Source organism: Etheostoma cragini, chromosome 16 (assembly GCF_013103735.1).
Source record: "Etheostoma cragini isolate CJK2018 chromosome 16, CSU_Ecrag_1.0, whole genome shotgun sequence".
Classification (NCBI taxonomy): domain Eukaryota; kingdom Metazoa; phylum Chordata; class Actinopteri; order Perciformes; family Percidae; genus Etheostoma; species Etheostoma cragini.
This window is the reverse complement of record NC_048422.1, coordinates 13604506-13632118: the sequence shown is the minus strand read 5'-3', so window position 1 is coordinate 13632118 and position 27613 is coordinate 13604506. Positions and strand designations below refer to the sequence as shown.

Sequence of the window (27613 nt, the reverse complement as noted above, 5' to 3'; positions counted from 1 at the left end):
CTAAAAAACAGTTGTCTGGTTTGGAGAATGTCATCTGTTACATGGTCTTTCATTCCTGCACCATATTACTCATGAAACAATCTAGATTATATATAATATTATATATACATGCAATCTTGTTTTCAAATATGTTCTGCTTACCTTTTCATTTTGTTGTACTGCATTCACCACTGTGAATGCTTTCATTTGGAGTTACTGGTGGTGTGAAACATACTGGCTGTTGTGTGTGTTTGTCAGAAGACAGTGAATCACATGACGAGCTCCTCACTCAAACTAGCCTGACACAGACTCATTGTTTGGTCAGCTGCTGCCTACTGTTTCCATTAATGAAAAAACAGCAGTCAGCATCAGTGGGACTGTCTGGGTTTATTTCAGATGATCATCCATCAAATAATAAGCCCACTTATAGTACAGTTACTTTGTTTCATCTCCCAAATTGTATGCCCAATGACAAACCACCACTGTTTATGGATGTATGCAAAATTGCTTTATTTCCTTTTTCATACATTTGTTGTGTAATAAATAGACATGAGAAACAGGCTGATGCTTCAATCCTCTTCCCATGCCGATTCTGCACCGTTTTTTTCTCCACACCGCAAACAACTTTTCATAGAATTTACAACAGAAAATAAAAAAAACAAAGCTTGACACAAGCTGAATTTACTGCTACCAGCTCATCCATCTTTCATTATGTTACATAGATCTGAGCTGTGTTTGTGTAGCAAATTCCGGGGAACAAAAATATATATATTTATATAGTATTCACAGTTACAGTATTTACACATTTTAGGAGTACAAAGCAAATGGGCAGAAAATGAAGACGTTTCTACAAGAAACAATCTTTCAGAAGGGAGGTGGAGACTTTTTCTTGTATAAAGTGGACATTGGACTTTTTCCTTAAATAAACAACCTTTTTCAACCCTCAGATTTCTTTACAGTTCCCTGAAAATATTTTAAATACTCAGTCTTTTGTTAAAAAAAAAAAGAGAGAGAGAGAGAAAGATGCATCTTAAAAGTGTTGCCAATGTTAAGATAAAAAAAAAAGATCTTCTGTACAAGTTATCATATACAATATAAACATCACTGGTGGAAAAAAGAAAATCTCCATAATCGATCCAATTGAATGAAAAGCAATGGCTGACTTGGTCTTGAATGGTGGAAATGAATGGCCGATAGGCGGCATGAAGCAGAAGTGCAAGCCTTGAGTGCATTCACTAATTTTTTTTTATATCTTAATGTCTTTATAAAGAAAGAACCACCCTGGCAGAAGGTCTGTTGGGTCATAGAAACACTTTTGTTTTGCATGAGAACATTGAACACTGGTAGAGTAATAAGGGTTGCTTTTGAATAGGACACAAACATGAGACGGTCATCCCAGGAACAGATAAAAGAAGCCGAAACATCTTCAAAAATATAGGCTGCAAAAAACAGACTTGTGTGTCCGCCACCGGCATGCTCAGGTTAAACACAGATAGTTTTACATTCATATGGCACTTAAAAAGACAAATAATTACTTCTTTATAAGCTGAAAACTTAGTTTAACAAGTATTTTCAATCGCTGCCCAGTGGAGAAGAATTGATTAAATTTTAATTTCTTGCTCTGCATGATTGGGGACCTTCTACGCTGTGTGCGCACGCACGCACACAAATAGTGTCTTTGAAGAAACAAGCAAGAGGAAAACTACCTAAACAAACTTGAAAACATTGGAATATCATTAATACAAATTCTGCATGTCATCTTTAGCTTTTTTTTTGCATAAACAAATAGGAAGCAGCATGATCCATTATTGGCTGGTGAAAGCAGGCATGATATCCAAATACTCCAGATTTTGTGGCAGGATTTAACCATTTGTTTTGCTTGAATTTTCTTTTATCAGTTTGATTAATGTCCAAGAAAACTGGTGCAGAGGTAGGAGCGAGAGAGCAAGGTTGCACTCCGCCATCCTATCATCCGCTTAGGTGCCCGACCACGTCTTCTCCCACAGAGAGGCGTTTTCCTGGCGGGCTTGTGCGTCTCATCAGTGTGAGTAAGCAGCTAAACATGTGAGTCTGTGTTGTTTTTGTACCACGTGTGGTGTACGTAAAGCTTATGAGATAAACGAGAAGTGTAAAACTGTACAAACCAGGACTGGATGTGGAGCCATGCTGAAACACTGTCCCAACGTTTAGAAGGAAAATGCTGCACCAGCAAGTCAAGTGTTTAAGTAAGTTGTGGGTCACTGGCAGACGTAAAAAACTATGCGTTTTTTAATTTCAAGAGCACCATAAATCATAAACAAATCTAGAGTTAAATGTGTGAAGAGGGCGGTACAGACTAGCAGGTTTCTTCTCCTTGCTCCAAAATAGTCGAGTCTGAGGACAGCACTTTTACACCCTGGAGACGATTGACCTCACGTGGACGTTAGTTCAGCGTTCCTCTACAGTTCTCTGCCCCACACAAACAGGGGATCTTCTCGTCCTCAATGGGGAACTTGTAGTCGTACGTGATCTCCTCGTTGACGTTAATGGACTGTCTGGAGTAGATCACAATCTTCTTTTGAGACTCCACCGTGATGACCTTTGCATAACAGTTGGGCTGAAAAAAAAAACACATCATTAGATTGCTTTTAAGCTTGTTTCTGTTTCACACACTTGGTGCTAAAGCTTTTACAAAAGGAGCATCATGCGGAGGTTGTCTTACGTTGCAGCTGTGGTTGATGAATCGAGCGAAGTTGCCACACTTCGTAGCATCTATGATGGTGTCGTGGTCAACGCGGAACATGTAGCTGCTGCCAATGCCCTCCTCCTCGTAGCGCTTCTCCCGCATGTCCGCAATCATCTGCCAATTAAGGATTAGTACTTATTAGAGGTCTGACAGCTTTAAAAATAAACTATTGGCTTTATCTGACAGAATTCCACCGGATCTTTACTTTAACCCCCTCAGTGAGACTTATGCAATCAGCCAACATATCAACAGCTCTGGCCCTCAAAGCGAAATGAGCTATGCTGCTTGGTAGTAACCCTCTCTTACATCAAAATTTGTTTGTGTCCATCATTGAAACATTCAGAATTATAATAAACTGCATTTTTTAACAGGAACTGTGCACCCCCTAAAGTCTACATATATACACAGTATAATCCATCACAAATTTTGAACGCAGTTTATCACATCAAATATTTCTTTATTATCAAATAGCCTTAGTTATCCTGGGATGTGTGTGTGTGTACATACATATATATATATATACACACATACATACATACATACATACATACACATACATACAAACACAGAGTATCTCTATGGCTAAAAACCTTGAGATTAAAATAAATGCAAGTAGATTTGTTTATGTACCTTCCGAAAAACTCACTTCAAACAAACCAATCAGCTGCCTCTCACCTGTCTGATGTTTTGCCCCACGTACTCGATCACCATTTCATCTGCAGCGATGGGCTCCAGAGCAAACAGACCCCAGTCATGGATGTGCGACCTGCAGAATCTGATCTTTTTCTTACGAAACTGTAGGAGTAAAGTGGAGCAGAGTGTGACTTTTGAAGAAATAATAACTGTGAAGACGATGACGCCGGTCTGTCCTGTGTCATTTACTTACTGCTTATTTTAAAATAAATGAATCAAACGGCCTACTGGAGCAAAGTTTGGGCTGACGGTGTTTACCTTCAGCTGGTTGAACTTCAGCAGGTCACTGTCACATGCGAACGAGGACAGCAGACGGCGCTGCTCTGACCGCCGCTCCGAGCCAGCTCTTGCGGAGGGGTGGACCTGTGCGGGAATACTCATACCCTGCAGGAAGAAAATGGAAGTAAGACCCGGCACAACATATGATGCCTCTGTTGTTTTTACGTGTACACTTTCAGAAGGAGTTGAGCATCACAGTCTGTACTCACCTGTGTGTCGAACGGTGGCTCCTCTGACTGCAGCTTTGTGCTCTGGAGGTACTTGATCTTGTCTTTCTTGTCGATCTTGTAGTATCCCTCGCTTCGCGCGCAGCCGGTGACGTGATCCCTCATGCCGTCATCTCTCCTCTTTTTCTTCACTCGGGGGATGTTCGTAGGTGCAGAGAAGTCAAGGAAGAAACTACAAAAAAGGCCTTGAACCACAGCTGAGATGCCAAAACGCTGAAGCTTGAACAGATTCACTAGAAGCCAAACAGTTCCTGACTTCCACCACCAGAGGAGGCTGCTGTGTCTCACACACACTCACACTCACACACACAGAGTAAATCAGCTGATGTTAAGCAGTAAAGGATATATGGATGGTTGACCCAGAGTGTGTCGTTGAGCCAGTCGTTTCCATTATCCTGCTGGAGCATCTTGTCATAAGTGATCTGCAGAAGCCGTATGTCTTCGTCATCTATGCCTTCGTTCCAGATGTCATACAGTATGGTCATCTCCTCAAAATCGGAGCGGGGTTTGAAGTACGGCCGGGGAGGCGAGGTGACGGGGGACAGGCTGTCCAGCAGCAGTTCCTCCCAGCATCGCCGTGCTCTCCGTGTGGGCTTTACGGCCACCGGTGCCTCGTCTTCATATGAAAGGAAGCCGTCTTCAGCAGGTAGGACCGTCTGAGGCTTCACCTCTCCTTCCCGGAAGTCCAGGCTCGGGTGGTCGGGGGACTTGGCAGATATTGTCTGCATGGATATATCGCTGAGGTGTGCGTTGTGAGGCACAGGGGTGGACTCAGATGAGAGCTCCAAAGACTCATCAGCTGCCAAAACAGCTGGGGGCTTTTTGCCTTTGGGTCGTCCAGGTTTCCTCTTGGATTGGGCAGTATCTGATGGGACAGGGATGTCAACAGTGAGACCAGCGGGCAGATCTTCGGGGACACTGGCTGAATGCTCGGCTCCAGCTGACAGGGCCTGGTTAGGCAGAGCGCAGATGGGCGGCTCCTTAAAAACTGGTCTATCGTCCAGGCTCTCAGAGGATATTTTCCTATTGAGAGTCAGTGCTGTGGGGTCAGGGAAGACAGGGGTAAAGGTTAAGTCTCTTCCTGGAGTGCGGGGGACTCCAGTACTTAGGACAGGGGATTGTGCAGGGTAGGAAAAGGGGCTACCAAGGATGTGAGGAGAGCTAAGCAGCAGGCTGCTTCCCGTCAGTGGGGCATCACTACCGGGTGTTATGGGCACCGTGTCCGTGCTCTGAGATTTGCCCAGACTTCGGGCACGCTCCATCAGGTCCCTGCCCGGGGTGCGGGGGATATCCTCGTCTGTTGGGAGCCTGGCCCGCTGAGGGAGGTCAGGCAGGGGACCAAGGGGTGGATGAAGGAGGGAACGACCTTCTACTACCGGATGTGGAGGGAGAGGGAGGTGCATTAAAGATGCAGAGACAGATTTAGGGGCAGGTGTGGTTGCATCTATGTGTGATGGGGCTAATCGACTAGGGGTGCAGGGTACTTCCTCGGGCTCTGCTTTACCTTTGGCTTCCGTCTCCTGGTCACTGTCAGGCAGGGCGCCTGTGGGAGTGGGTGGCCGAAGGTTTGCTACACGTTCCCGAGGTTCAGACTTCATTACAGGAATGTCACGGTCCACACTGATGTCTCGCTCTTTGACTAGAAGACAAGAAAAAGATGTTCATTTCTTTTAACATCTGGCTTAAAAACTGCAAAACAATAAATACCTATGCTGTATTATTCGGCCTTGTATAATTTCAACAGGCGCTCACCTGGGATGCCTTTGAGTGATGGCGGCTTTAGGTCCTCCGTCACCTTCTCCTCCGCAGGACTAGGAGGTCTGCTCCTTAGGTTCTCCTTATCCACTGGAACTGGCCCCGCAGGAGGGCTTGGTGCCTTGGTCTCCGTCTTCCCCTCCTCTTCATCAGAAGATGATGTTGATGAGGATGAAGAGGACGAGGAGGTCTGGGTCACTTTTCCTTCAGCCTCCCCATCTTGTGCTGCCACCGCCTCCTGTTCTTCCTCCTCATCCTCTTCCTCTTCCGAGCTTAATTCGTACTCAGAGGAGTCCACGCTTTCTGCTGAAGAGTCTGAGCTCGCTTTAGAGGAAGCTGAACTCTCAGCTTCTGCAAGACATGGGGAAAAGAAATGATCAATTACAGGAAAAAGACAAAAACCCAACCAACTGCTGTTGTTTGATATTTAAAGTACCTTCATCAGACGAATCCGAGGAAGCGCTTTCACTAGATGAGTCTTCATCATCACCCTCCTCATTTCCACTCTCCTAAGAGATGATCACAGATCATGAAAATGTTTACAAAATGCAGAAATACTCAATGCACACGATGTAAAAGATAATCCAACAGATACACAATTAATGGTTCATTTTCAGACGGCTTACTTTGCCTGACGACAGCTGATCTGTCGCCTCAGTTTCCTCAGGCTCCTCCTCCCTGTCGGACAATGACTCTTCCTTTCCTGAGGTGTCCAGCTCCTCCTCTCCCTCGCTGTCTAGTTCAAGTGGCCGCGAGTGCCGTCGCTTCGCTGCTGCAGCGTCGGCATCCATTTTGGAATCGTCCGATGGGAGCTCGGCCGGGTCTCGATCCCGGTCTGACAAATGAACCACAAGATAAATGAGCTTTTGGTAAAAAAATGTAAACCAGGAAGAAGAGAGATTTGGAAATGTGACAGAAGGGAGGGTTACCCTCATCCTCCAGCTCGTCATCCACTGGTGTGGAGGGTCGGGCTCGTTTGTTGTCCCCTGTTGTTGCAGCCTCAGGCGGGTCCTTCCTTTTTACCTGAGCACAACATGCAACCATTACACACAACTGGCGCGGCAAATGCTCAAGAAAAGAAAGAAAGGAGTATTACTCTTTGTAATACTAAAGACAAATTTCAAGGCTTACCTTGAAGGAGGGCAGGCGTATGGCTCCTCGCAAACTGATTCCCAGGCCCATTCCCTCGTAGCCCAGTCCCTCGCCCTTGTTCCAGTTCTCCAGCAGACTTGAACCCATCGTTTCTTTGGGTTTGGGTCTTTCTTCTTCCTTTCCCTCTGCACCCTTCACTGGAGTCAAAGATACCTAAGGGAAAAAAAATGTATAGGATTCTTAATGCTGGTTAGTTATTGTATCAAACCCTGTTATAATACTGAACAATGGCAACAACTTTCATAAAACAAATGCTTTAAATAACTCTTTATTTTCATTATCAGTTAATTAGTAGATTGTTTTGTAAAGGAAAGGTCTTTGACTTGCTTGTTTTAGGTGTAAAATATATCAAACAGAGTAGAGCAACAAAGCTTCCTATCTAAAAATCTGGAAACAAGAGATATTTGGGATTTTACCTTGATAAATAAATTACACTAAATGATATTTACTATTAATGTAACATTCTTGTGGATGCAGATGGGACAGAGAGCTACATTAGCTAAAACCACACGGAGAGGTTGCTTTAATTATTCTTTTTTTAATAATCTGCAAAAAAGCATGTTTTGATGGATGAATTGATGGTTATCATGAACAGTTGCGCTACAATGCTAACTGAATGACTGATTCTTGATGTGTCTACAATTTATGGCTTCTTTAATTTAATGAAATCATATAACATGGACTTTATTAGACTCAACATATACAGGTTGGAAGTCAGGGCAAGTATATTTTCCCGCACACATACAGTGCATGTGTGGATATAAGCTCTCTTTGCTTCTGTAGTAGGTAACACTGTATTTGCATCTTGTAAGGTAAAATGAATAACTTACCTTTGCTGAGTGTTCCTTCTTTTCCCACCAGTCATCAAACGCTCTAAAAGCTACCACCTCCACCATTTTGCGGTTGAGGTCCCTCTTCATGATGGCCTTCAGCTCCTTGACAATGACCAGCAGCACACCGTCAACAGTGGCTTTGTGGGGATCTTCCTTTTTAGTCTCATATCCAGGAGGAGGAACCGTAGGGTTGAACTTTGGTATACTGGGATGCTGCCACTGTTCGGGTGCTGTGCCGCTAGCAGGTGTAGCACCCATACTCAGAGGAACGTAGGGTCCCCCGTACGGCCCAGATGCACCACTGTCCATGAAATGTGGATAAGGATAGGGCCCTCTAGTCTGAGCCATGCGACTCAGCATCTGCTGCTGCATCTGGAAGGACATGGGAACAGTGCTCCACTGTTCCCACCGCAAGCAGTTCATCAGCTCCATTTGCACCAGGGGCATCATGCTATGAGGGTAGGGACCCATGGGGGGCAGCATATGGTGAGGCACTCCGGGATGACCAGCCATGACAGCAGAGTGAGGGGCCAGGTGGTGATGTGAGATCTGGAAGCCGGCCTGGTGCGGGAGAGCGAAGCCGGGAGGAGGGATTGAAATGCTCTGCATCGGAGACACCGCAGAGTTCATGACAATGCCTTTTCCACAGTCTCCACCGGAGATCGGAGTCCCGGGCATCTCATCGTCAGAGATTTCCATATCTTCTCCCGACGACTGATGACCCTGTGTGAAAAGGGACAGCCAGTCAGGACTATGCAAGGTCAATGTCTATTTTTTACACGCTACACTTGAACAATCATCTGCCCTTTCGCTTCCATGACAACTGAGCAACCGCCATTGACTTATAACGTCAAAAAGCTCATGAAAAAGCTAGTAAGTGGACCTTAAGTTTAAATTTGTTTTGTCAACCTGCCTTTTAAGCATTAATATTAATTATTGGTACAATCTGACATTTTCCCACTGGTTCTGATACAACACTAGAGATTTTGTATTGATTCCAAGGCAACCTTTTTTTTGTTTTGGATGCTTAAAAAACACATTTTTATGTTTTGGTTATTTAAACAATACCTGCACTCAATACCAACCTACAGTACTCTGTGCTATGGACACATTTTGCTCTGAGGTTAACCATTCAAAAGAAGATAAACTAATTATTTAAGTGCTGATCTCAGTTCACAGTTTAGTATTCACGCTGGCACATTCAAACACAACTGACCCATGTTGTTGGTCAGCATATTTCCAAACATAGCTGTTTGCTTTAGGCATCAGGGTGATTATTCCTAAAACCATAGTGCATAATGGGAGGCCAACACTTCCACAAAAGATTTGTGTTACTGCTGCAGGAATGAAAATAATGAGAATAAACTCAGCATGGGAGTGGCATCGTTATCCAAAATGACCTGTTTGTAGTGCTTGCTTTGTGATAACTTGAAATGTGAGATATAAGACACTGCTGCCAATCCTGACTGTCAGGGCAAAACCAGGAAGTGTGGTGTTGAATGGGGCTAACTGCCAAACTGTGTTTTCCTCTGTGTGAGAGTGTGGTGAGTGTTCGAAAGAGGAAACAAGAGTGTTAAATTCTACAACAGCAGAGCAGATCTTTCTCTCCTTTCAAAGCACAGCACAAAGTTTAAAAATACACAAGGAGATCGACTTTATATGAATTTGAAGATATTCGTTAGGCTGTGAGTTATGTCTAAAACTTTTCATTCATAACTTATGTCAACTGTTTTACATGCATATTGTAAACACATATTCAGAGACTATTGTGCTAACAAATACACTTTCATTACGTGAACAAACACTACTTATTAGACCTCGGGCCAAAAACAAACAGCAGCGGTCAACTGTGTGATCAGAAATTCCTTTGGGAGGCATAATAAAAAAAAGAAACAAAAGGGAAAGTTTACTACTACTACATTGAACTGAAACTAGACCTTACTTCCTGTGTCCTCAGTAACTGTCACAGCTGCAGATAAACATCAGCATTGTGCTACTATCAACTAAAACTATCAATATAAGCTCATTTTAGCAACATTGGGAACCATGGGGGGCTGTTTCTTGGGAAATGTTACCTAAAGCATGAAAATATGCATATTGTGTTTTTTCATGTAAACACAAGTTTCATGCAACTATCAGAAAAAAAAGTCTGTGTCTTACCGTTTCCATTTTTTCAGTGGGAGTGTGGCCTCTAAAATGTCCATCTTTGAGGTCACTATTCCTCGTCTTGTCCTGGACAGGAGAACTGATTCTCTTGATCGAGGAGGCAGTTCCAGGAACTGGCTCTTCATCTTCCGAGTCAGGAAGTGGGGTCGGACTTATATCCTCCAAGCCTGTGCTAGAGGGACGGGAGTTTTGGTGGACACCTTGGGAGCCGCTCGTGTAAGGGGGTATTGGGGATAGCTGAGAGGATGAAGAAGAAATTGGACTTCCCTCCATTCGCAGTGTCCCCTCAGTGTCTGAGTCTCGCGTCTCCAGGAAAGGCAGCAACTTTGTCCTTTTCTCCTTGAGGAGCATCTCAATTCGGGAATCCAGGCTGTTGCGCTCTGGATCAAGCGTGGGGGAGCCAGGTGATGGGCAGTGCTCTGGTGTTTGAGGAGGAGGGGTGGTTGGATGGGGCACAGGCTCCGGGGGAGGCTCTGGGATCGGAGGCGTTTCAGGTCTCTCCTTGACGGGCAAAAAGTCAGTGGCAGCCGCCAGGGGCGGCTGCGGCGGTCGGAGGTACTCGCCCTCCCTTTGGGCTGGGTGATGGAAAGCAGAATCTGAGGGGGGGAACGCGGGAGGCAAAGGAGCCTGGTAGGGCGAGAAGGCGGAGTTGAAGTTGGGCGTAGCGGGGAGAGGAGCTGTGTAGGTGAAGGAAGGGGTGGAGGGTGGAGGTTCAGGTGGGGTGAGTTGGTGCTGTTTGAAGGGAGCTTGTTCAGACGTCGTGCTTCGGTACATGTTGCTGCGGTACTGAGGCCTCTCTGGTCTGCGGTTGTACGCATCCTGGAACTTACTCTCGTGTCTGCGAGATTTGTAACCTCCAGAGCTCTCGGCCCGGCTGGACTGGTACGCCGGTGTGGACTGCCGACTGGAGAAATTGGAGTCTTGAGAGAAAGGTGTACCTGTCTGGCGTGGGGTATGAGGGGTTCCCTGGGACTGGGGTGTGTCCTGCCTTAGGCTGGAGTAGCCTGTCTCCAGGGACAGAGGAGTGGTGGAGCTGCTGGGTGGCAATGTTCCTCCACCAGCTGACACGCTGCTCTCGGACAACCTGCGGATGGGCTCGCAGGCCTTAAAGAAGACAATCAGGATTAAGACAAATCAAGGTGTAGCAGGCAAGCATTTACGCCACTATGACAACTAAAACATGTCTTGGACTGAAATTTAGAAGCAATTGCATATCAATGCAGCAATTCAAAAATGGTTGGATGATATTTGCCCAATGGTTACATTTCACAGTGCATCTTAAAAAAATACAACTAGTAGATAAGGGTATCTGGGCACAATGCCTGGGGGATCTCGTGTAACGAGGCCAAAGTGCACGTTTCAGTGGCTTTGTGATTTCAGTCCACAGGCATGGGTCTGGATAACATTTCTTCTTCTCTACTCCACCACCTGCTGCATTGATAAAATACAGATAAGCATGTCCACTTAGTTTGGTAAGTTATTTCTACAAAACACTACACTTCAGTAAGCAGCAGGCTGACCTTGCACAAACTAGTAGAGAGACTGTACTAAAACTATTATTTATTGAACTTCCACAGATTGGGAAGCAATTTCTCATAGACCTATGATCAAAATAAAGTTTTACCAGTAAGGCTTCTGCCAGGCTACGAGGGGAAACTTCTCTGGCCTCCTCTCCACCGACAGGCAGGGTCTGTGGGGTGTAGCTGCCATTCATCAGGAGCTGGAAGTACCTGAGGCGATTCTCACCTGCAGAACGGTAAACATGCAAGTCTATAATGCAAGCTTAACGCCAGAAGGCTTTTTATTACATTTTAGTAATCTAAAATGTATGTAATACATACATTAGATAGATGCTGTAATATAAGGGTACAAACAGGTTTTGATATTTAGCATGTGCTACACAAAATCCAACAGTTAACTTCAATTCCTTTCAAGACTAATACATTTGTGTAGCTAGTAAACACTGTACAAATTATAGTTAAAAACATCGGTCATTATTTTGCTAAATTAAATTAACAGTCGCAAAACTGTTAGTCAAATAATAAATACTTTACACTTAAAAGTATTTAAACATGAAGTTGCTGTTCTGCATTAGTCAGAAGCAACAGCAGAGTCATTGAATCTCAACAGTGTTACCGACTGTAAGACTAACAACAATTTTAGAGATTTCTTTTAAATGTGACTCAACAGAGATGATGTGAAGAGGGGGACAACTGACAGATTGGTTTGTGTTTGTTTACAGGTCTGAAATTATGCACAGTGGGAGTACACAGTCCCCCTCAGCGCTGGGCTTGTGGGAGCAGGCTTACATTCAATGAAATTCAATTACCCCACGTTACCAGGCAACGCACGTGAATTTACACACGTGATTGCTGTCCTCCTAATAATTCATAACAAGACAAAATACCTCTTTGAGGTGATTGTTTTGCTCCTGCAGCAGAAAACAGGCTTGATCCAGCATAAATGTAGGTTACACATCTTCTCCTCGAATGACTGAATCACTGTTTACCTTTCGGGTCCAGCTCCACGTGGATGAAGTTTCCCATAACAGACGTCTTGTGAAGCGACTGCACGGCCACTTTGGCGGCTTTCACATTCTCAAAAACAACTTTGGCAATTCCCAGGTGCTTTTTGTTCTTCGGATTGTACAAGATCTCCACCTGCTCGATTTCTCCAAACTTTTTGCACATGTCGGTAAGAAATCCTTCCCTAATGTTGTCGTTCAGCCTGGCGAATGTCACCTCCTTTGGAGGCACAGGGCCGATATAACACTCGTCGATCTGGAAGAAGAATACGAGGACTTAACGTTAGTGGTGCTTTCGGGTTAATGTTGCAACATGTGGGGGTCATTTCTGACAGCTGAGATAACAACAACCTTGCCAGAGTGGTTACGATGAACTTGCAATCCCAGTCATCCCTCTTCACGCATTACAGTGCATGCAATTTTGGTTTTAAAAGCCCATCCGACAACATAATGTCACCCCGAAGATGAGTGTGTGTGTGTGTTGGGGGTTTCTGCAACTTTTGACAGCGCTCCTTTTCCACAAGGAAAAAGCTGGCATCATAGCCTACTGTCTGTCGGAGTAGGTAGGCTACCTTAAATTTCGGCACCGGTAGGTCCGTCTCTTTGTATTTAGTCCACAGGCGACCGATCCTTGGGTCTCGGACCATCTCCACCGGTGGCATCCCGGGATTCTGCAGGAGAGAAGGGGGCACAAAAGTGTTATCCATCCCATTCACAACTTCACACGGCGGGAACTTGTTGCAGAGTAGTTTTACACAAACCAGACGCGGCGTGGGATTAAAATGAACACAAGCCGTTCAAGATGCTGGAAAACACCAGTGGCCGGCCACAGCAACACCGCCACATTGTAACCTATCATGGAGGTCGGCTACTCTGTTACTATTGTAGCCGTTTCGCAGCGAAGGCGGTCCACTTACGGGCATGCTGAAAGTCTGTCCATCGTAGCGATACAGTTTGTGTGATCCTTTCTTCAGCGCCGGGTCGATAATCAACTTGTAACTTCTCCAGTGGTGACTCCGCTTCTCCGCTGAGCCGCAGACAGGATGACTGTCCATGCCGTTCGCCAAACCTGAAACGACAGGCAGCGACAAGGAGAGAAGAGCTATCGTGAGGCAACGCTAAACACGGTCCCGTTACCAGCCCCCAACACTTTAAAAACGTTACGGATGCATGACTTTGGTGGCAGGGGTAGCTAACCCAAGCGAGGGGGAAAACGGGATATAGCGTATATCCCATTTACGGAAAACAGGCATTAGGAAGGCTGGAGAAAGAGGAAAAAAGAATAAGCTTACTCGAACTCTGCTTTCTGCCATGGTCTTCGTTCAATCTGTTTTTCTCCCCCGGCTTGGACATGGTTTGTCCGATCGAGTGTTTTTTCTTTAATTGGAGAAAAGACTAAATCGCTTTCCTTTCGCCGCTTACATTACATGATTTAGCTTGAAGAATACTGCCTCCTTTTCGGCGAGAGCCAACACATATCGTGTGCCTCTGGTCTGTAGCTTCTGTCTCTCCCACAATACACCGCTAGGCTTGCCCACCTCCAATGCAAGCCGCACTTTCGCTACAAACTTATTTCTATTTTCACTGGTCATTTAATTATGTTATTCCAATGTATACAATCGTTATGTTTAAATGTTACCGATAGTAACATTCGAATGAAAACACGAGTGTGTCATTGGCCCGGAAACCGCTCTTTTTCGCTAAAGCTCTAAATCATTTTGTGTGGAATCTGCCGATTGTATTTACCGAAATGGCAAACACAAGAGAGACACAGGGGGCAAATGTCTTCTTAACTGCCACTAAAGGCTAATAAATATGATTCCGTCGCAGGTTCGTGGGCAGACCTGTGGTCCTTCACAGATTCAAACACGTCGAGACATATTTGAAAACTAAAACAAACTAATGGAATGGGGAGCTGCTGTAGTGTTGACTGCTAATGTGCAATTTCGGACAGAGGAACATGATTATAATACGCAACTCAGTTGGTAAATGGTTAAATTCAACAGTCAGGTTAACGTTAATAACGTTGGAATGCGGAGGTTTGTTACGTTTTTCTGTCATTTAAGACCAACAAACCGTTCTGTTGGTCTGCGATTAAAGTATTAACCAGCTGTGGAGCTTTTAGGTATATATTCTTTACTCCGTATGTATTTGTCATTTGTAATACAATTTGCAAAGTGTATTTTGTCGAACAAACTGCATTTTGTTTGACATTGTCTGGTGTTTTGCAGTGCTCGGGCAATTGGCTGGTTAACAGCGGCAGCTCAACGGGCCAATCAGAGCGCAGCAGCAGAGAAGCTGTCTGCTATTAGAGGCACGGCTCAGGAGTCCTTCAACAGAGAGCAGAGAGAGGGGGCCGCGCGCTCTCGGCAGCCATTTTCCTAAAACAGGACTCAATGGCCTATATGGGTTTCCTTTGTTCCAAAAGGGATCTTACACTTGATTTCCTCATCTCTCACGGACTATGATAAAACTATGATTCCTCCTTTTAAAGGATTGAGAAGAAGGAAGAGAATGTACTGGATGTAATACTCTGTGACATCTTGAGCCTTTTTTCCTCTGCCTGGAATCCATCTTTGTCTTAACTAGGTCATGGCACACCCATATAATAGTATTTATATTTCTTAAGTGAAAAGAAACCTTATGTTGTGAATAAAAAGCTGTATTATTTGGATATGTTAAATTAGGAAAAAAACACAGTTAAAGTGACAATGTGTAGGCTAATGGCTGATTGTTGGCATTGCACTCATGGCCTTGTAGGATATGAGTAGCAATGAGTAAATTCAACTCTTATAATAATTCAACAGTTTTGCTGATCTGGTAATGTACAATGTGAGGCATGTAGTTACTGTTATCGAAAGTGATTTTATCTGAGCTTTCATCAATTTGATCACATGCAAATCTTGGCATCTGTAATAGACAACTTTACTGAATATGTTCACTGGCATGCTGACATATAGATATAGTTCAGGATACAGTCCAGGTTAAATGCCACTGCTCATCAAATGACAGAAAGCAGGCCATGATAACTAATGGCCTTTTGCAAACTAGTTTATTGTGCTACCTGTCTGTAATTTTGATTGTTGATAGCTCATTTTCTTTGATTAATGACTTTAAACACTTTCCTCTCACAACAGCAACGCTGGTGGCTTGTGTGTGTTTATACCCTTCCTACAACAGTGGAGACAACTTCAAGCACGGTTAGGTTTGTGCTGTCCATTTTCCATTTAAAATGTGTCCTAAGTGTAATCGTTGGCTTGACCTTGCTTCAAGGGCACATTTAAATGTATTTTAAGAAGCCAATTTAGGTAGCCCTTAACAGTTTCTACAACGTTTAAAAAATGGACTTTCAAACCATGAAGAGGAAACAGATGGAGGGAAAACTCTTATGGTGAAAATATTTACCTCAGCACTTTGGTGAAATGCAGTTAACAGGCCTAAACGCAGGGACAGGAGGAATGTTTTCAGCTCCATCTTCGGATCCTCTAATAATGGCATTAATAAGGGGTGGGATAGCGTCTCCTGAAAAAGAAGGATTCCATTAGTACGAAAGATAGAACGCTCTTTTGAAAACTTTTTGATCAGTGGTAGGCATTGCCTCTCAGCCAGCGAATATGCATCTTCAAGCATCATCTGTGTGGGCAATATGCAAACCATCTCTCTCTCTCTCCTTGAAGACAGGATTGCAGTCAAGTATTACCTCTTCCATTTCGACATTTTCTAACTGAGCTACATCATATAAAACCACAAGGAAATGTTGTTTTGAAAGGTAATGGATTTTGAGCTATTTCACTTAATTTGCCATTTTATGTCTAGCCTAAGTGTTCAAATAGTGGACAGACAATAAATAATTGTGGTTTAAACGTTATCAGCAAAACTAACGTTATTTTGACTTTAAAAGAAAATGTGAACTGTTACCCATATTTTTTGGATTGATATAGTAAACTTACAGTTTAGTATTCAAAACATGTAATCCAAGTCTCAAACGAGCAAAGGAATCTTATGGGGAGAAATCTCGTAAATTTCACTGCTTCCCTTGTCCAAAGAGACCCTTTGGTAATGTGTAGACTAGACGTGTGCAATGGGTTATCTGCTGTTCTCTTGCCTCAAAATGGCTGCTCTACAGACAAAGGAGAGCACTGTGCTGTGATATGTTGCTGCGCCATAACTGGGAGAGGCTCTTCGCTCGGTGAGAGAGCCTCGTTCTAAGAACATTTCTCGGTGATTCAACAGAAAATCTTAACACATACCGACATGGGGGGGATTTTACTCGAATGTATGTATTTTTAACAACAAGTAAAGTAGAAGAAAAAAACAGTCGACAGTGCATGAAAGGGAAGTACACGTTAATACATTTGGCTGTCGGTTGTTGGGCTGACTCGCCCTGGCAACGGCAGTAATCCGAGAGCTCTGGACGGTTGCCATGAGAGCTCGAGCGTGCTGTTGCTCCCCCACACTACCATATAAGGTCATCAGGAATCCTCTGCAGCAGGATGCAGCCCTGTTGTTTTGTCACTAGAAAGAGTAGGTGCTTCGGGCTGTCTCGAGACATAGAACGACGGATCACTAACGTCGAGTGTTTTAAATGCTAGCCTACAGATTAGAAAATACAAACTAACAAAGATGCGATTCTATCTTTTGTTCGGTGAACGAGTTGAAAATAGACAGAGGGGGGTCTTTAGGTGGACTACTATGGTCCCTGTTACGCACACCCTTTTTAGTGTGTGAGCGTGTACATAGAGCTATGTACACAAAATCGTTTTCGGTGCGTGACAGAGGCCTGTTTTTCTTGTTGTCCTCTCCTTGCTCGGTCTGCCGAGTGCGCGCGTTCCTCCGTTTGCAGGTCACGAGGCTGCAGACAGCATTCCTCTCAGTCAATCCTGTTTCGAGACCCCCCCACTCCCAGTGCAATGGGGACACAGTTGTGAAGAAGGTTTTATGTGTGTAACAAGGGTGAACATTTTGCGTTCACATCAGCCCATGAGGTTATTTATAGGCCTTTGTTAAAAAAGAACCTCCCGGGTGGATTGCGCAATGCTTTTAGCTTTGCGCGCCGCTGACAGACTGGAATATTCCACACAGGATTGGCCTCTCTTCTGCACGACAGCTGTCTCTGCACGGCGAAAAAACTATTTTTGACAATTGTTTCTATTTATTAATTGATGAAAAGGGGCTTTACACGTATGGATATTTGTACACCTACAGGACAATTTAATATCCTTTTATATGCTACGTTATTCACATGTTAGGCTGGCAGTTTCACCTTGTAAGTCAAACAAGCACTCTTCATTTTTTATACAGGGATTTTCATAGTTTGTACTATATCATACCCTATTGTAGAAGCATATAGACCACACGGGAACGGTTTTATGGCTATTTCTATGCAGTCAGAATGATCAGGCAGCCAGGCAAACTGCTATATCCCGTCTTTCTTTTTATGCTCAGCCTTTTTATTCTGACGGATTTTTTACTGAATCAAATAAGGTATCCTGTGTGTGTGTGTGTTTTTTTTTTTTAAATCTATGGGTACACTTGCTCATTCAAGGATTTTTAATTAGTAGTAGGCCTACTATATTTTATTTAAAACGTTGGCTTTTCTTCTTTCAAGGCTTTTCTTCTAGGTCATGTGCATGCATTATTAGTGTAATATTATTTATCTGTGATCTCTATACTTGGCAAATCATATTATCCCCTGTCTGTGTTTCTGAGATTTTTAAATAAATAGAATATACCCTACTTTATGTTTTATTCTTGTGGAAACTGAATTTATCAATTTTGAAGTTTAAATATATGTTTCCTTTCTTTCTTTCTTTAAAACGGTATTTTACCCTGTAAGACAGACACACACTAAAACACACAATAGACATAGTTCACGCTACAGGGTGAAATTTTTACACATATTTCTTTTTATAGGTGAAACTCCCTTTTAGTTTTTTGTAGTAAGTGTGCGTATTCTGGCAAAAATACTTAAGATGACATGTTTTCTTAAAATAGTCAAAGTAAGGACAGTGTCAGCTCATCCTCTTAAAGGGACAGCTTGCTCAAATTTTCACCAGTCCTACCAACTTACTGCATATTCTCCCACCCATGACCACTGCAATTTATACTATGGGTGAGAAAATAGCACTTGTGCTGCAACCTGGTACAATGCGTCTCTTCTTGTTCTTAATTACTAAAGCAATAGCAATCTCAAATACAACGTGTATGTGTATTCTGATTATGTAGGCTCATTCTCTATGATCTGCTCTCTTCTGACGCCCATTTTAACTGATTCCTGTAATTATTATTGACTTGGCTGAAACATATTTCCAAACCTATTGTTAAATATCATTTTAGGGCATATGCTGTGTCCATCGACATTCTCAATTATCCATTCTGTTTGGTATCCAATAGTTGCTTTTGGTCATTACCACACTTGGCTCAACCATAATACACACACACACACACACACACACACATGCATACATACCACGTTTTAACATACAGAAAGGTAACATACTATAACTCTGAATTTTATCACCAAATTAATCACTTTATTTGTCTCATTCAATTACTGTGATGCTGGACAAAGATGTCTGTACATTTCACACTGGGACGAGAAAGAATAGCTGATCCTGACGCCCCAATCTGTGATGTCACGGCAAAACGTCTCACATTAAAAGGAAAATACAGGAATAAACGTGGTCAAATAATTTGGTTTTTATCAATTGCATGATTAGATTCTGCAGATTGGTTGCTCAAAGTTTCTGTACCTCATATTTATATACACACCTATTATTTTGGTTTCTCATGAAGAAAAGTGGGTTCGTTGGTCAATCATCTTGTACATGAAATCTCATGTACATTAGACTAGCATTTCATTTATTACCATTAAAAGTATATTCCATATTGATTAAACAGCCACGCCTGGAAATGAAAAGGGTGGGAAACTCAAAATAAAATGCATACAGACTATATATAATTGAGGAATTTGAGAGAAGTGAGGAAGCTGGTTTATTACTTGGTACGTTATAATTTGTCTCATCTAAAAAATAAGTGGGGCTGGCCTTTCACTGGCATACATTTCTGAGAAAGCATGTTCCCAAAAGTAAAAAGCTCTGATGGAGCTATTAAGGCCACACATTCATGACAAAGATAACAATCCAATGATCTTACTGTAATGATAACTGTTAGTGTTAACAAAAACCTGCTGACTTTTTACATCAGCGAGTAAATATTTTCAGTGTATTCCTCCACACCTCTGTCGATGGAGGCTGTGCTTCAGATTGAGTGCCCACCCAGAAAATGAAACATGCTCTAGAGGGAGTAGCAGCAGCCAGACTCAACTGCTCCTCATGTGCAACTCACTATTCTTACCCAGTGATGCTTTCTGTGAGCAGACCGATAATAGGACCGAAAAGAAGTGCTGGGGTCAATTGGAAACAGCTTCAATGTAACAGGAACAGGAAGTGGTGAACAGAACGAGCTACCCGGTGAAACATGAGGCTTGTCTGTTCCTCTCTCTTGACACTGCCTGTACATCATCTCAGCTTTTCCAAATATAGATTAACCAGGCTTTGCCATGTATTTAACTTAAATCTTGAGGGAGTATCTTCAACCCCGTCCTGCCTGGCACCTGTTTGATTATTTGAAGGCGAAATGACACAAAACCATGCTGCTGGGACTGCTAATGGTACCACAAAGAAGGGAGAGGAACTTAAAATTGTGATAGTGGGAGATGGAGGCTGCGGGAAAACATCTCTTCTAATGGTTTATGCTAAAGGTGACTTTCCAGAGGTAAGAAGAGCTTCCATTCCATGTAATGTACCTCATTTCTTGATCTTGTATATTCATTTGTTCGGAAAGATAGTTTTTTTTCCACCATACTTGAGACTCTAATAAGGTTTAAACTGATCTAAATCCCTTTCTCTATCCAAATTTAGTAAAATGAAAATGTGAGCTCCACTCACTATAGGGATCACTAATTAGATGTTATAAGTAATAAATATACAGTGGCTGTGCAATAAAATGGACATTTTTCTCTTGTGTGCCAAAAACAGAAATATGCGCCATCAGTGTTTGAAAAATATGTCACCACTATCTCTCTTGGAGGAAAAGAGATTCAGCTCAACCTGTATGACACAGCTGGTAAGATTCTTCATCAAAAATCCCTTCCATTTTGAACATCCTTGATTCTTTTTTTTGTACATTTCACATGATGTGGAGAGACCACTGGGTGGAATACAATAGAAACATTGTGCAGTTGAACAGCACTCACACACAGGTCACCAAAAGGGGAAATTATTATATGGTTTATAGTTTTATTCTTTTAAGATTTAAAAGTTCAGACATCTTCCCAGTGTCCTTATCTTGATGTTCTTAAACTGACGTGGTAAAGGTCGATGTGTCGAGAACACCATCGATATCATCTTTCAGGAACTGATCAACTCTTTGGATTTCAACTACTTATAAGCTGTCAGGGAACCAACTTTAAAGGCAAATTTAGGGCAAGATTTTTTTTTAACCTCACATAAGTAAGAACAAACTAATCAAGTAAAACCCATTATTCCTCCTGATTTAATGTGCTGAATTTTAAATTCAATTTAAACAGATTTTAAACTAGATGAGTTATTGTATTTTTATTTTAGCGCTTGACCAATAATAGACTAATAAATATTGTACTAAATAGTATTGCTATTAGTTTACAATAACCAACATATGTTTAACCCAAGGGCTGGTTACAAAAAAGTGCCATGTATTGTAAACTGTAGCATTTTGTTTTAGTGGTACTTAAATGAAGGTCTTGATTTGGCACCAGAATCGATTTAAACAATACCCAGCTTGACTCCAAACTGCTGTATTTTTATGGGGCATGAAACATGAAGTTCACATTGTTAACGGAACTGGTTTTAAAGTCATTTCATTTTCAGGAAAACCCATGACAGTTTATCTTTTGCATTATTGCAGAAGGGTGCCTTACATCAGCGTAACCGGAAGCTGAGGCCAGGATGTGGTTTTATACAACCACCCAAACTTTGTTACATACTTCATATCTTTATGTTCAGGCTGTTGCATCCAAAGCAGAACAGACTTGTTGTTTAGTCAATAGGAAGTATGTACAATCGTGTGCACAGGTTTAAAGTTACCAGCTAACATGTATAGTGTGCCTTCTTTCTTTTAGGACAGGATGACTATGACAGACTGCGTCCGCTTTCATACCAAGACGCCGATCTGATTTTAGTCTGCTTTGATGTGACCAACCCCACCAGCTATGAGAATGTTATGATAAAGGTAATACCAAGTTACAGTTTCAGGTCTGCTTTTCAAAATCAGTTTGTAAATGATTGTTGGAGTCTGGTATGTTGGAGTTGGCTGCATTCTTTTAGCTCTGATTAACTCATGCAACTGAGCCTGCATGTGGACATTGACCCCCTTGTGCAAGCAGGTGTGCTCGGACTGTCTCTTTTCTGAATGCTTTCAAATACTGTGATACTGAAGAACAAAGTGTAAAGTAAAACGAACAGACATAGAATGCCTCAGATCCTCAAATTCTTTCTTTGTTTACCCAGTGGCACCCAGAGGTGAAGCACTTCTGTCGGGACACTCCGGTCATTCTGATTGGCTGCAAGACGGACCTCAGGAAGGATAAAGAGTGTGCAAGGAAGCTCAAGGCCATGAATCAGGCTCCCATCACATACACACAGGTAAAGAAAGAAGTGTGCCCACATGTAGCTACCTATAAAAACCTTTGCTTGAGGATGCAGGAAGTACAAAATGAATCAATACAACAACAAATCTCTTCCAAAGTCAATTTAATATCTTACAGTCTAATTCTTTTGTGTTAATGTTGGGTTGGTCTGGGATGTAGGGTGAAGAGACACGGCAGCAGATGAATGCAGAGCTCTATCTCGAGTGTTCGGCGAAGTATCAGGAGAACGTGGAAGACATTTTCAGGGAGACCACTATAAGAACTTTGGCCTTCAATCGAAAACAAAGGAAACACAAGAGGAAGAAGAAATGTGTCATTTTGTGAAGTCAAAACAACAAATTCTTGAGGATTCCACAGGCTAGATTTTTTCATGAAAACCACTAATCTTAAAGTGGTGGACATTCAGAGACTAAAATTGCTTGCTGTCCTAAACAGATGTGGAAACAGCTATGTAACAACTAGTTCAGGCGTAAGTCTGTGCCTCACTAAAACATTAGCTCTTTTCTGAAGATGATGACGTAACATGAAAGACAATTTTGGAAGAAGCGACAGAGTGGTATGCTGCTTGAACAAAATGAAACCCTTCTGCGAATGTATTTTGACTTTTCTATGAGACAGTTTTTTGTATTTTTCTTTATACATTTATGGATAAAAGCTTTGTACCGTTTCCAAACCTGTGTTTTATTGAAATGTATAGCCATCTGTTGGTGGAATTTGAACAGGTAGTTTTTGTGTTGTCAGATTCTTTCAGAGGTTTTGTATTGCCCATCGATTTCAAATGTCTGAATCATGTTTATAGCTATAATGTATCATGGTACTGTAGCTTTAACAACCTTGAAAGAAAAAAGAAAAAACGTGATCAACACCCTAGAGTATTAGCGAATTACCAGTAAAACAAAACACTGAACTAGAACTAGTTTTGGAGCAGTGTCAACTCTGGTCTTGACTCTTATCTTTACCAACAGCGCCCACCAGTGTTGGAAATACTGATTGCTGCACAGTCAAGGTATTTCCACAATTCCCAAACAGTAAGTTGAAGCAACACTGAAATAAAGTAAATTACTTTTTATCCCATTGCACACAAAAAACACACAGAAATAGCAAAACAATTTAATGAGGTGTTTAATATATATGTTTTACAACAATGTACACAGATTGAGAAATTGTTAACGGTCTTGTTACTGATCTCAGGCACCAGTTAGTCTTGAAATGAATGATGAAAACATTGTCTCACATTAGCTACATCATAAAAAGGAAGAATTCAAGTTTTTTATAGCATTCTGGCAGCTCTCTCGAATCAAATGTGACATTTTGGTCAGTAACAACATGCTTTAATGTTCCCTTAATAAAAGTTATACATAACTATTTGGATTCTCTTCAGCATGATTCTGGGAAATGCCAAAAAAAACACTACCATCCTTTAAGTTTTTCTAACTAGAAATATTTTTGCTGTTACAGGCTGGAGGGAGAACCAGGCATTAAAGACCAAAAATGACATCAAATTAAACAAAAAGACCCTACTTAACAAGCATGAAACAGGACCCACACAACACCACAGTGAACTAGAGCAAAAGCTCTAGGTTTGGCCGTAAATTAATTCATACAAAATATTTTATTTAGTAGGCTACGTTAATTGGAATTAAAAAAAAATCCCATTTTTAATCCTCGTTCTGTATCTCAGTCTCACAGTACCAGCGCTAATAGCAGCATTTGGTCATACATGGTAATACATTTCTGCAACATCACATAACAAGGGGGAACTACCAGCTGATCAAATGTTTTATAGGCTTGAAGGAAGAGTAAGATCATTAGTGAAACATGATAAAATTACAATTTGTGAGCATTACTGTAAGTTAATGAGAACTTAAAAGTGTAAACATTAGAGCCTATTTCCCATTAACCCCCCCCCTTTAATCAGTTGAGGACAGTAGAAATTACGTCTGTGTTCATGTGACCGAACCAAGTTTCAGCATTAGAGCTTAACAAAAAAAGTTATGGCTTTTGTGACCACTGCCTGAAGGAAAAACAGTATTGCCTTCCCTTGTAGTCCTTTCTTTTGTGTAACTAGGGAAACAGCAAAAAACAGAGCCACAACTGACTCAAACTGATACCAAAAGGAAGACAAACAAATCTGAAATTGAAAGGCAGTCAAGTATCAGGTTTATGTTTTTTAAAGTTGTCAGTAAAAATTACTGGTTAGCAGTGAAATAGCACAACAGGAGGAGTTAAAATCTACACATAAAAAGTTAGATAATGCAAGAAATGAAGCGTAGTGCCAAGTTGAACATGTCCAATTTTGTTCAAGCCAGAGACAGTTGGCCCAGCGCTACTTCACAGAAGTATCAAGAAGATGACAGACGTTAGGTCTTTAAAAAGGCAAACTTTATTCTGTTCTGTTCGATGCTACCTGCCCTCTTTTAGTTGCATATGATTTGAACAAAAGGCTCTCGGACAGATTCATGCGCAGACACAAACACGCAAATAACAACACATTCTTCCCTCTTGGTTAATATGTACAGAATATAACGACAAACTGTTCCATGTATCAGGTGTACATCACTTTGTGTTGAGACCGACTGTGCAGCAACATCAACGACAAGTCATTAGAAAGCAGAAGCCTGTTGGCCAGATACTTTGGCTGGACGCTGCTGCCATCGAAGCCAGAGAGAAACAGTGGTTTCAGCTTTGTCTTCTCCCAGCCTGATCATAGTGTGGGTCAGTCTATCAAGCGATTGTGCGTGTTGCTTTGAAATTACTGGCCGTTTGTAAGAATCCGAGTTTTTGTCTTAGTCATTTTTTTGCACCTTTTCCTGTTTTTTCTGAACCTTCTGATGGACGACTTTCACCGTTGTGAGAAAATTTCCCAGGAATAGGACGAGAAATGTCAGTGCCAGCATAAATACCTGGAAGAACAAAGAGGAAAAAAGGGGTTTTATTGCAAGACGAGTCATGATTCTTTTTTTTTTTTTTTTTTTTTTTTAAACTAGCTACATCTGGATTTTGAAATGTTTAAGGGCTTGGACATGTTACATAGGTAGGGATAGCATTCTTTCAAACACTACACCAGACTTTATCACAGGCCAATTCAACCAAGAAATCGAGTTAAGCACGCATGGTGCACAAGTCAGGTGCAGACAAACGTTGCCTGCAAATCTTTGGACTTGCCCAACTCTTGTCAACCCTGGCCTGTATAGGGCCTCAAATGTGCTTGTGTGGACACTGCTTAGATACATTAACCCAAATTAGTAAAAAGAAAAAAAAAAGAAAAAGAAACCTGTCAAACTCTGTTCCTTTTACCCATGTAAGCAATGGATCGGCCAGTGTGATCCTTACCTGCCACTCCTTACAGTTCTCATGTCGGCCCAAACGAAACAGGGTCACTGAGTTGTAGAGCTGCCAAAACTGCAAAAGAAGAGGAGGCATCTTCTTTCATAATGTGGCCGTACATCTTCAATGCACAAGCAAATTTCGCTTTGGTCCCCATTCTTCTCCTCAGTTGATGCAGTCTCTCAAAAATGCTCTTAAAAATACTAAATCTCCATTTATGCACTTAATGAAGATCAAACAATGTATGCTGGTGTAAAATACATTGCCATGTGCAATGTCGCCCTACTTTTAAAATATTTGGCATAAGGCGATAAAGCTGTAGTTTGATTTTAAACAAAAGTAGAAAAGACACAAAGAAAAGGTTTTGACTCACATGGCCAAAAAAGAGGAATGGTAAAAGAAAAGTGAGGCCTCTCCACATCCAGGACTGGAATCCCTCTGTGGAGACACAAAACTGTAACAGTGACCTTGGGACAACATGACACAGAATAAACTATATATACTACATAAATAGTTGCTGCAGTCACTTAGACATGGTTTGACAAGCAAATTGATGAAAGTACTCAAATTACACCGACATCTGCTTTGCAGCCATTGATGTTAACAACTGTCTTCTCTCACCTTTACCCTATTTCTTCCAGACATGGAGTTGCAGATGGCCCAAGAGTTCAAACGATTGAAATGACTACTGCCAAAAATAGCTTACAACTCACCCACTGTGAGGTCCAGCTGATTTCTCTCTCCCAAAGCTCGCAGCCTGTATAAGCATCCACTCTGGTAATAATACTGCAGGAACTGAACAAAGCCTGGATGACAAATGATTTGAACATAAAAAGAAAAATGATTACAGCCCACCCAACACTCTAATGTGATGAACAATGATGTTACCATGATCTGATCCATATCTCAGTACTAGAAAGAAAACTACTTTTTAGGACTAGGATTAGTTTATAGAGTCATAAAATGGAATAAAGCAAAAAAACAACAACAACTGCAGCCTGTAATGGGAAGGTTTGCACACTGAAATTGAGTTATAATGTCCTTAAAGCAAAAAAAAAAAAGCGCAACATTGTCTCAGCTTAAGCTGCATTTTGTAAATTAACATCTTTCTGTTTAAACATTTGACTCAAAAGCCAAAACCCCAACAAGAGAGCCCCAACATTAGTTATAACATCATGAGTCTACATGTGATATGCTATGCAATGGCTGTAACCACCAGTGTGTGTGGAAAATACTTTACTTCTGTATTCTGAGAAGAAATGTTCACAGAAGAACTGTTTCTAAATGCAACCATAATCAGCTGGCTCGCGGTGAAGTATCTCCCCTCAACCTCTCTGATTGACACTATAGTACGATTCATGCTAAACATTTTGCTCGAGTCATGTCCTTAATGATAACTTCATACATCGAGATTCTTATGTCTAATTACGTCCACTGAAATTAAATTAATTCAGTGTCAGCTATTAGTATGAGGAAGGTTGTGTTGACTTCTTGTAAACACGTGGGAACTTTATTTAAATCACACTGAGATGTTCAGCAACTACATGTTGGTTTCAACATTTCACTGTTGTGTAACACACATGCTGCTGCAGGTGATCCTTGACCTGCTATTGCTTTGACAGATTGACAGCATCTGAAGCAAGAGCACAGTGGAGTTTTGAATTCTAGCATGAACACTATAGATTATTAGATATTGGATTTAGATTTGGGTTCTGTCATCTGTTTAGATTTTGGTATAACAATACAGATGAAAAACCTAAAACTAAGAGTTAATTCCCTTATCGCCTCTTTTTTTATATTAGCAAAAAACAACATAAAATCATTCAGGTAGAACTCAAACGATCAGTCAGACTTATTAGATGATGGGCGCCCTTTCTCTTCTTTGCTTCTCTTCATAGTCGTCAGATTCATCTACCAACCCTTATAGCACTGGCTCAGGTTTGCCTTGCACCATCTCTTAAATATGTTACATTTTCAGACTGCCAGGGGACTTCCTTTGACAAACTGAGCTCCTCTCTCTTTCCATTTATGTGCATCCATGTCCCAGAAATGCTTGTTACTAACCTAGCTCTGGGGAGCTTATTCCCTGGAGTCCTTATATTATTTGCCCAGCATGTTTCCTTGGATTAGGGAAGCACCTCAAACATGGTTGCAGCTGTCACTGTAGCCCTGCTCTATGCCCTGCTATGCCCTGCTACGTCCTGTAACGCCCGCATTGCCCTGCTACGTCCTGTAACGCCCGGCAGTGCCCTGCTACGTCCTGTA

General features: G+C 41.9%; 3 protein-coding genes and 1 long non-coding RNA gene across 6 annotated transcripts in view; 2 read left to right on the top strand and 2 right to left on the bottom strand.

Annotated features, from left to right (window-relative positions):
* Positions 1 to 464: 464 nt before the first annotated feature.
* Positions 465 to 15849, bottom strand: setd1ba (SET domain containing 1B, histone lysine methyltransferase a). 3 transcript variants are annotated; one of them, XM_034895917.1, is made up of 19 exons: positions 13626 to 13958; positions 13251 to 13402; positions 12906 to 13004; positions 12319 to 12589; positions 11434 to 11555; positions 9804 to 10913; positions 7641 to 8366; positions 6790 to 6963; positions 6588 to 6681; positions 6285 to 6493; positions 6095 to 6167; positions 5656 to 6009; positions 5408 to 5542; positions 4250 to 4942; positions 3886 to 4052; positions 3656 to 3781; positions 3380 to 3499; positions 2681 to 2818; positions 465 to 2575 (listed from the first exon to the last, which is right to left on the bottom strand). In XM_034895917.1, exons 1-19 carry the CDS (start codon positions 13684 to 13686, stop codon positions 2402 to 2404), a joined length of 4998 nt encoding a protein of 1665 aa, XP_034751808.1. In that variant the 5' UTR covers positions 13687 to 13958; the 3' UTR covers positions 465 to 2401. The 3 variants fall into 3 exon arrangements, with proteins under 3 accessions (XP_034751808.1, XP_034751807.1, XP_034751806.1); XM_034895916.1 differs by lacking the exon at positions 13626 to 13958 and adding an exon at positions 15739 to 15849 and having other exon boundaries at positions 4250 to 5542; XM_034895915.1 differs by having other exon boundaries at positions 4250 to 5542.
* Positions 13997 to 18511, top strand: LOC117959079. The gene is made up of 3 exons (XR_004659874.1): positions 13997 to 14372; positions 14565 to 18388; positions 18451 to 18511. It is a non-coding gene; the product is annotated as an uncharacterized LOC117959079 (long non-coding RNA).
* A 651-nt stretch (positions 18512 to 19162) lies between these two features.
* rhof (ras homolog family member F) lies at positions 19163 to 23419 on the top strand. The gene is made up of 5 exons (XM_034895951.1): positions 19163 to 20109; positions 20373 to 20460; positions 21494 to 21603; positions 21882 to 22016; positions 22181 to 23419. Exons 1-5 carry the CDS (start codon positions 19972 to 19974, stop codon positions 22343 to 22345), a joined length of 636 nt encoding a protein of 211 aa, XP_034751842.1. The 5' UTR covers positions 19163 to 19971; the 3' UTR covers positions 22346 to 23419.
* Positions 23420 to 24452: 1033 nt separating this feature from the next.
* Positions 24453 to 27613, bottom strand: part of tmem120b (transmembrane protein 120B) — a 7533-nt gene continuing 4372 nt past the window's right edge. The window contains exons 9-12 of the mRNA XM_034895945.1: positions 26062 to 26154; positions 25722 to 25786; positions 25355 to 25423; positions 24453 to 24924 (exon numbers count right to left, since the gene is read on the bottom strand). Of these exons, the coding sequence (XP_034751836.1) occupies positions 24808 to 24924; positions 25355 to 25423; positions 25722 to 25786; positions 26062 to 26154 (344 nt within the window). The 3' untranslated portion in view covers positions 24453 to 24807. The remainder of the gene's footprint in view (positions 24925 to 25354; positions 25424 to 25721; positions 25787 to 26061; positions 26155 to 27613) is intronic.

What these genes read in the sequence shown, in the direction of transcription:
- rhof (XM_034895951.1), top strand. Translation starts at nt 19,972, where the DNA reads ATGACACAAAACCATGCTGCTGGGACTGCTAATGGTACCACAAAGAAG. An exon ending in CTAAAGGTGACTTTCCAGAG is followed by an intron (nt 20,110 to 20,372) that starts GTAAGAAGAGCT and finishes TGCCAAAAACAG; the next exon opens with AAATATGCGCCATCAGTGTT. An exon ending in CTCCCATCACATACACACAG is followed by an intron (nt 22,017 to 22,180) that starts GTAAAGAAAGAA and finishes TCTGGGATGTAG; the next exon opens with GGTGAAGAGACACGGCAGCA.
- setd1ba (XM_034895915.1), bottom strand. Translation starts at nt 13,686, where the DNA reads ATGTCCAAGCCGGGGGAGAAAAACAGATTGAACGAAGACCATGGCAGA. An exon ending in ACTCTGGGTCAACCATCCAT is followed by an intron (nt 4,053 to 4,249) that starts ATATCCTTTACT and finishes ACTTCTCTGCAC; the next exon opens with CTACGAACATCCCCCGAGTG. An exon ending in AGCCACCGTTCGACACACAG is followed by an intron (nt 3,782 to 3,885) that starts GTGAGTACAGAC and finishes TTCTTCCTGCAG; the next exon opens with GGTATGAGTATTCCCGCACA.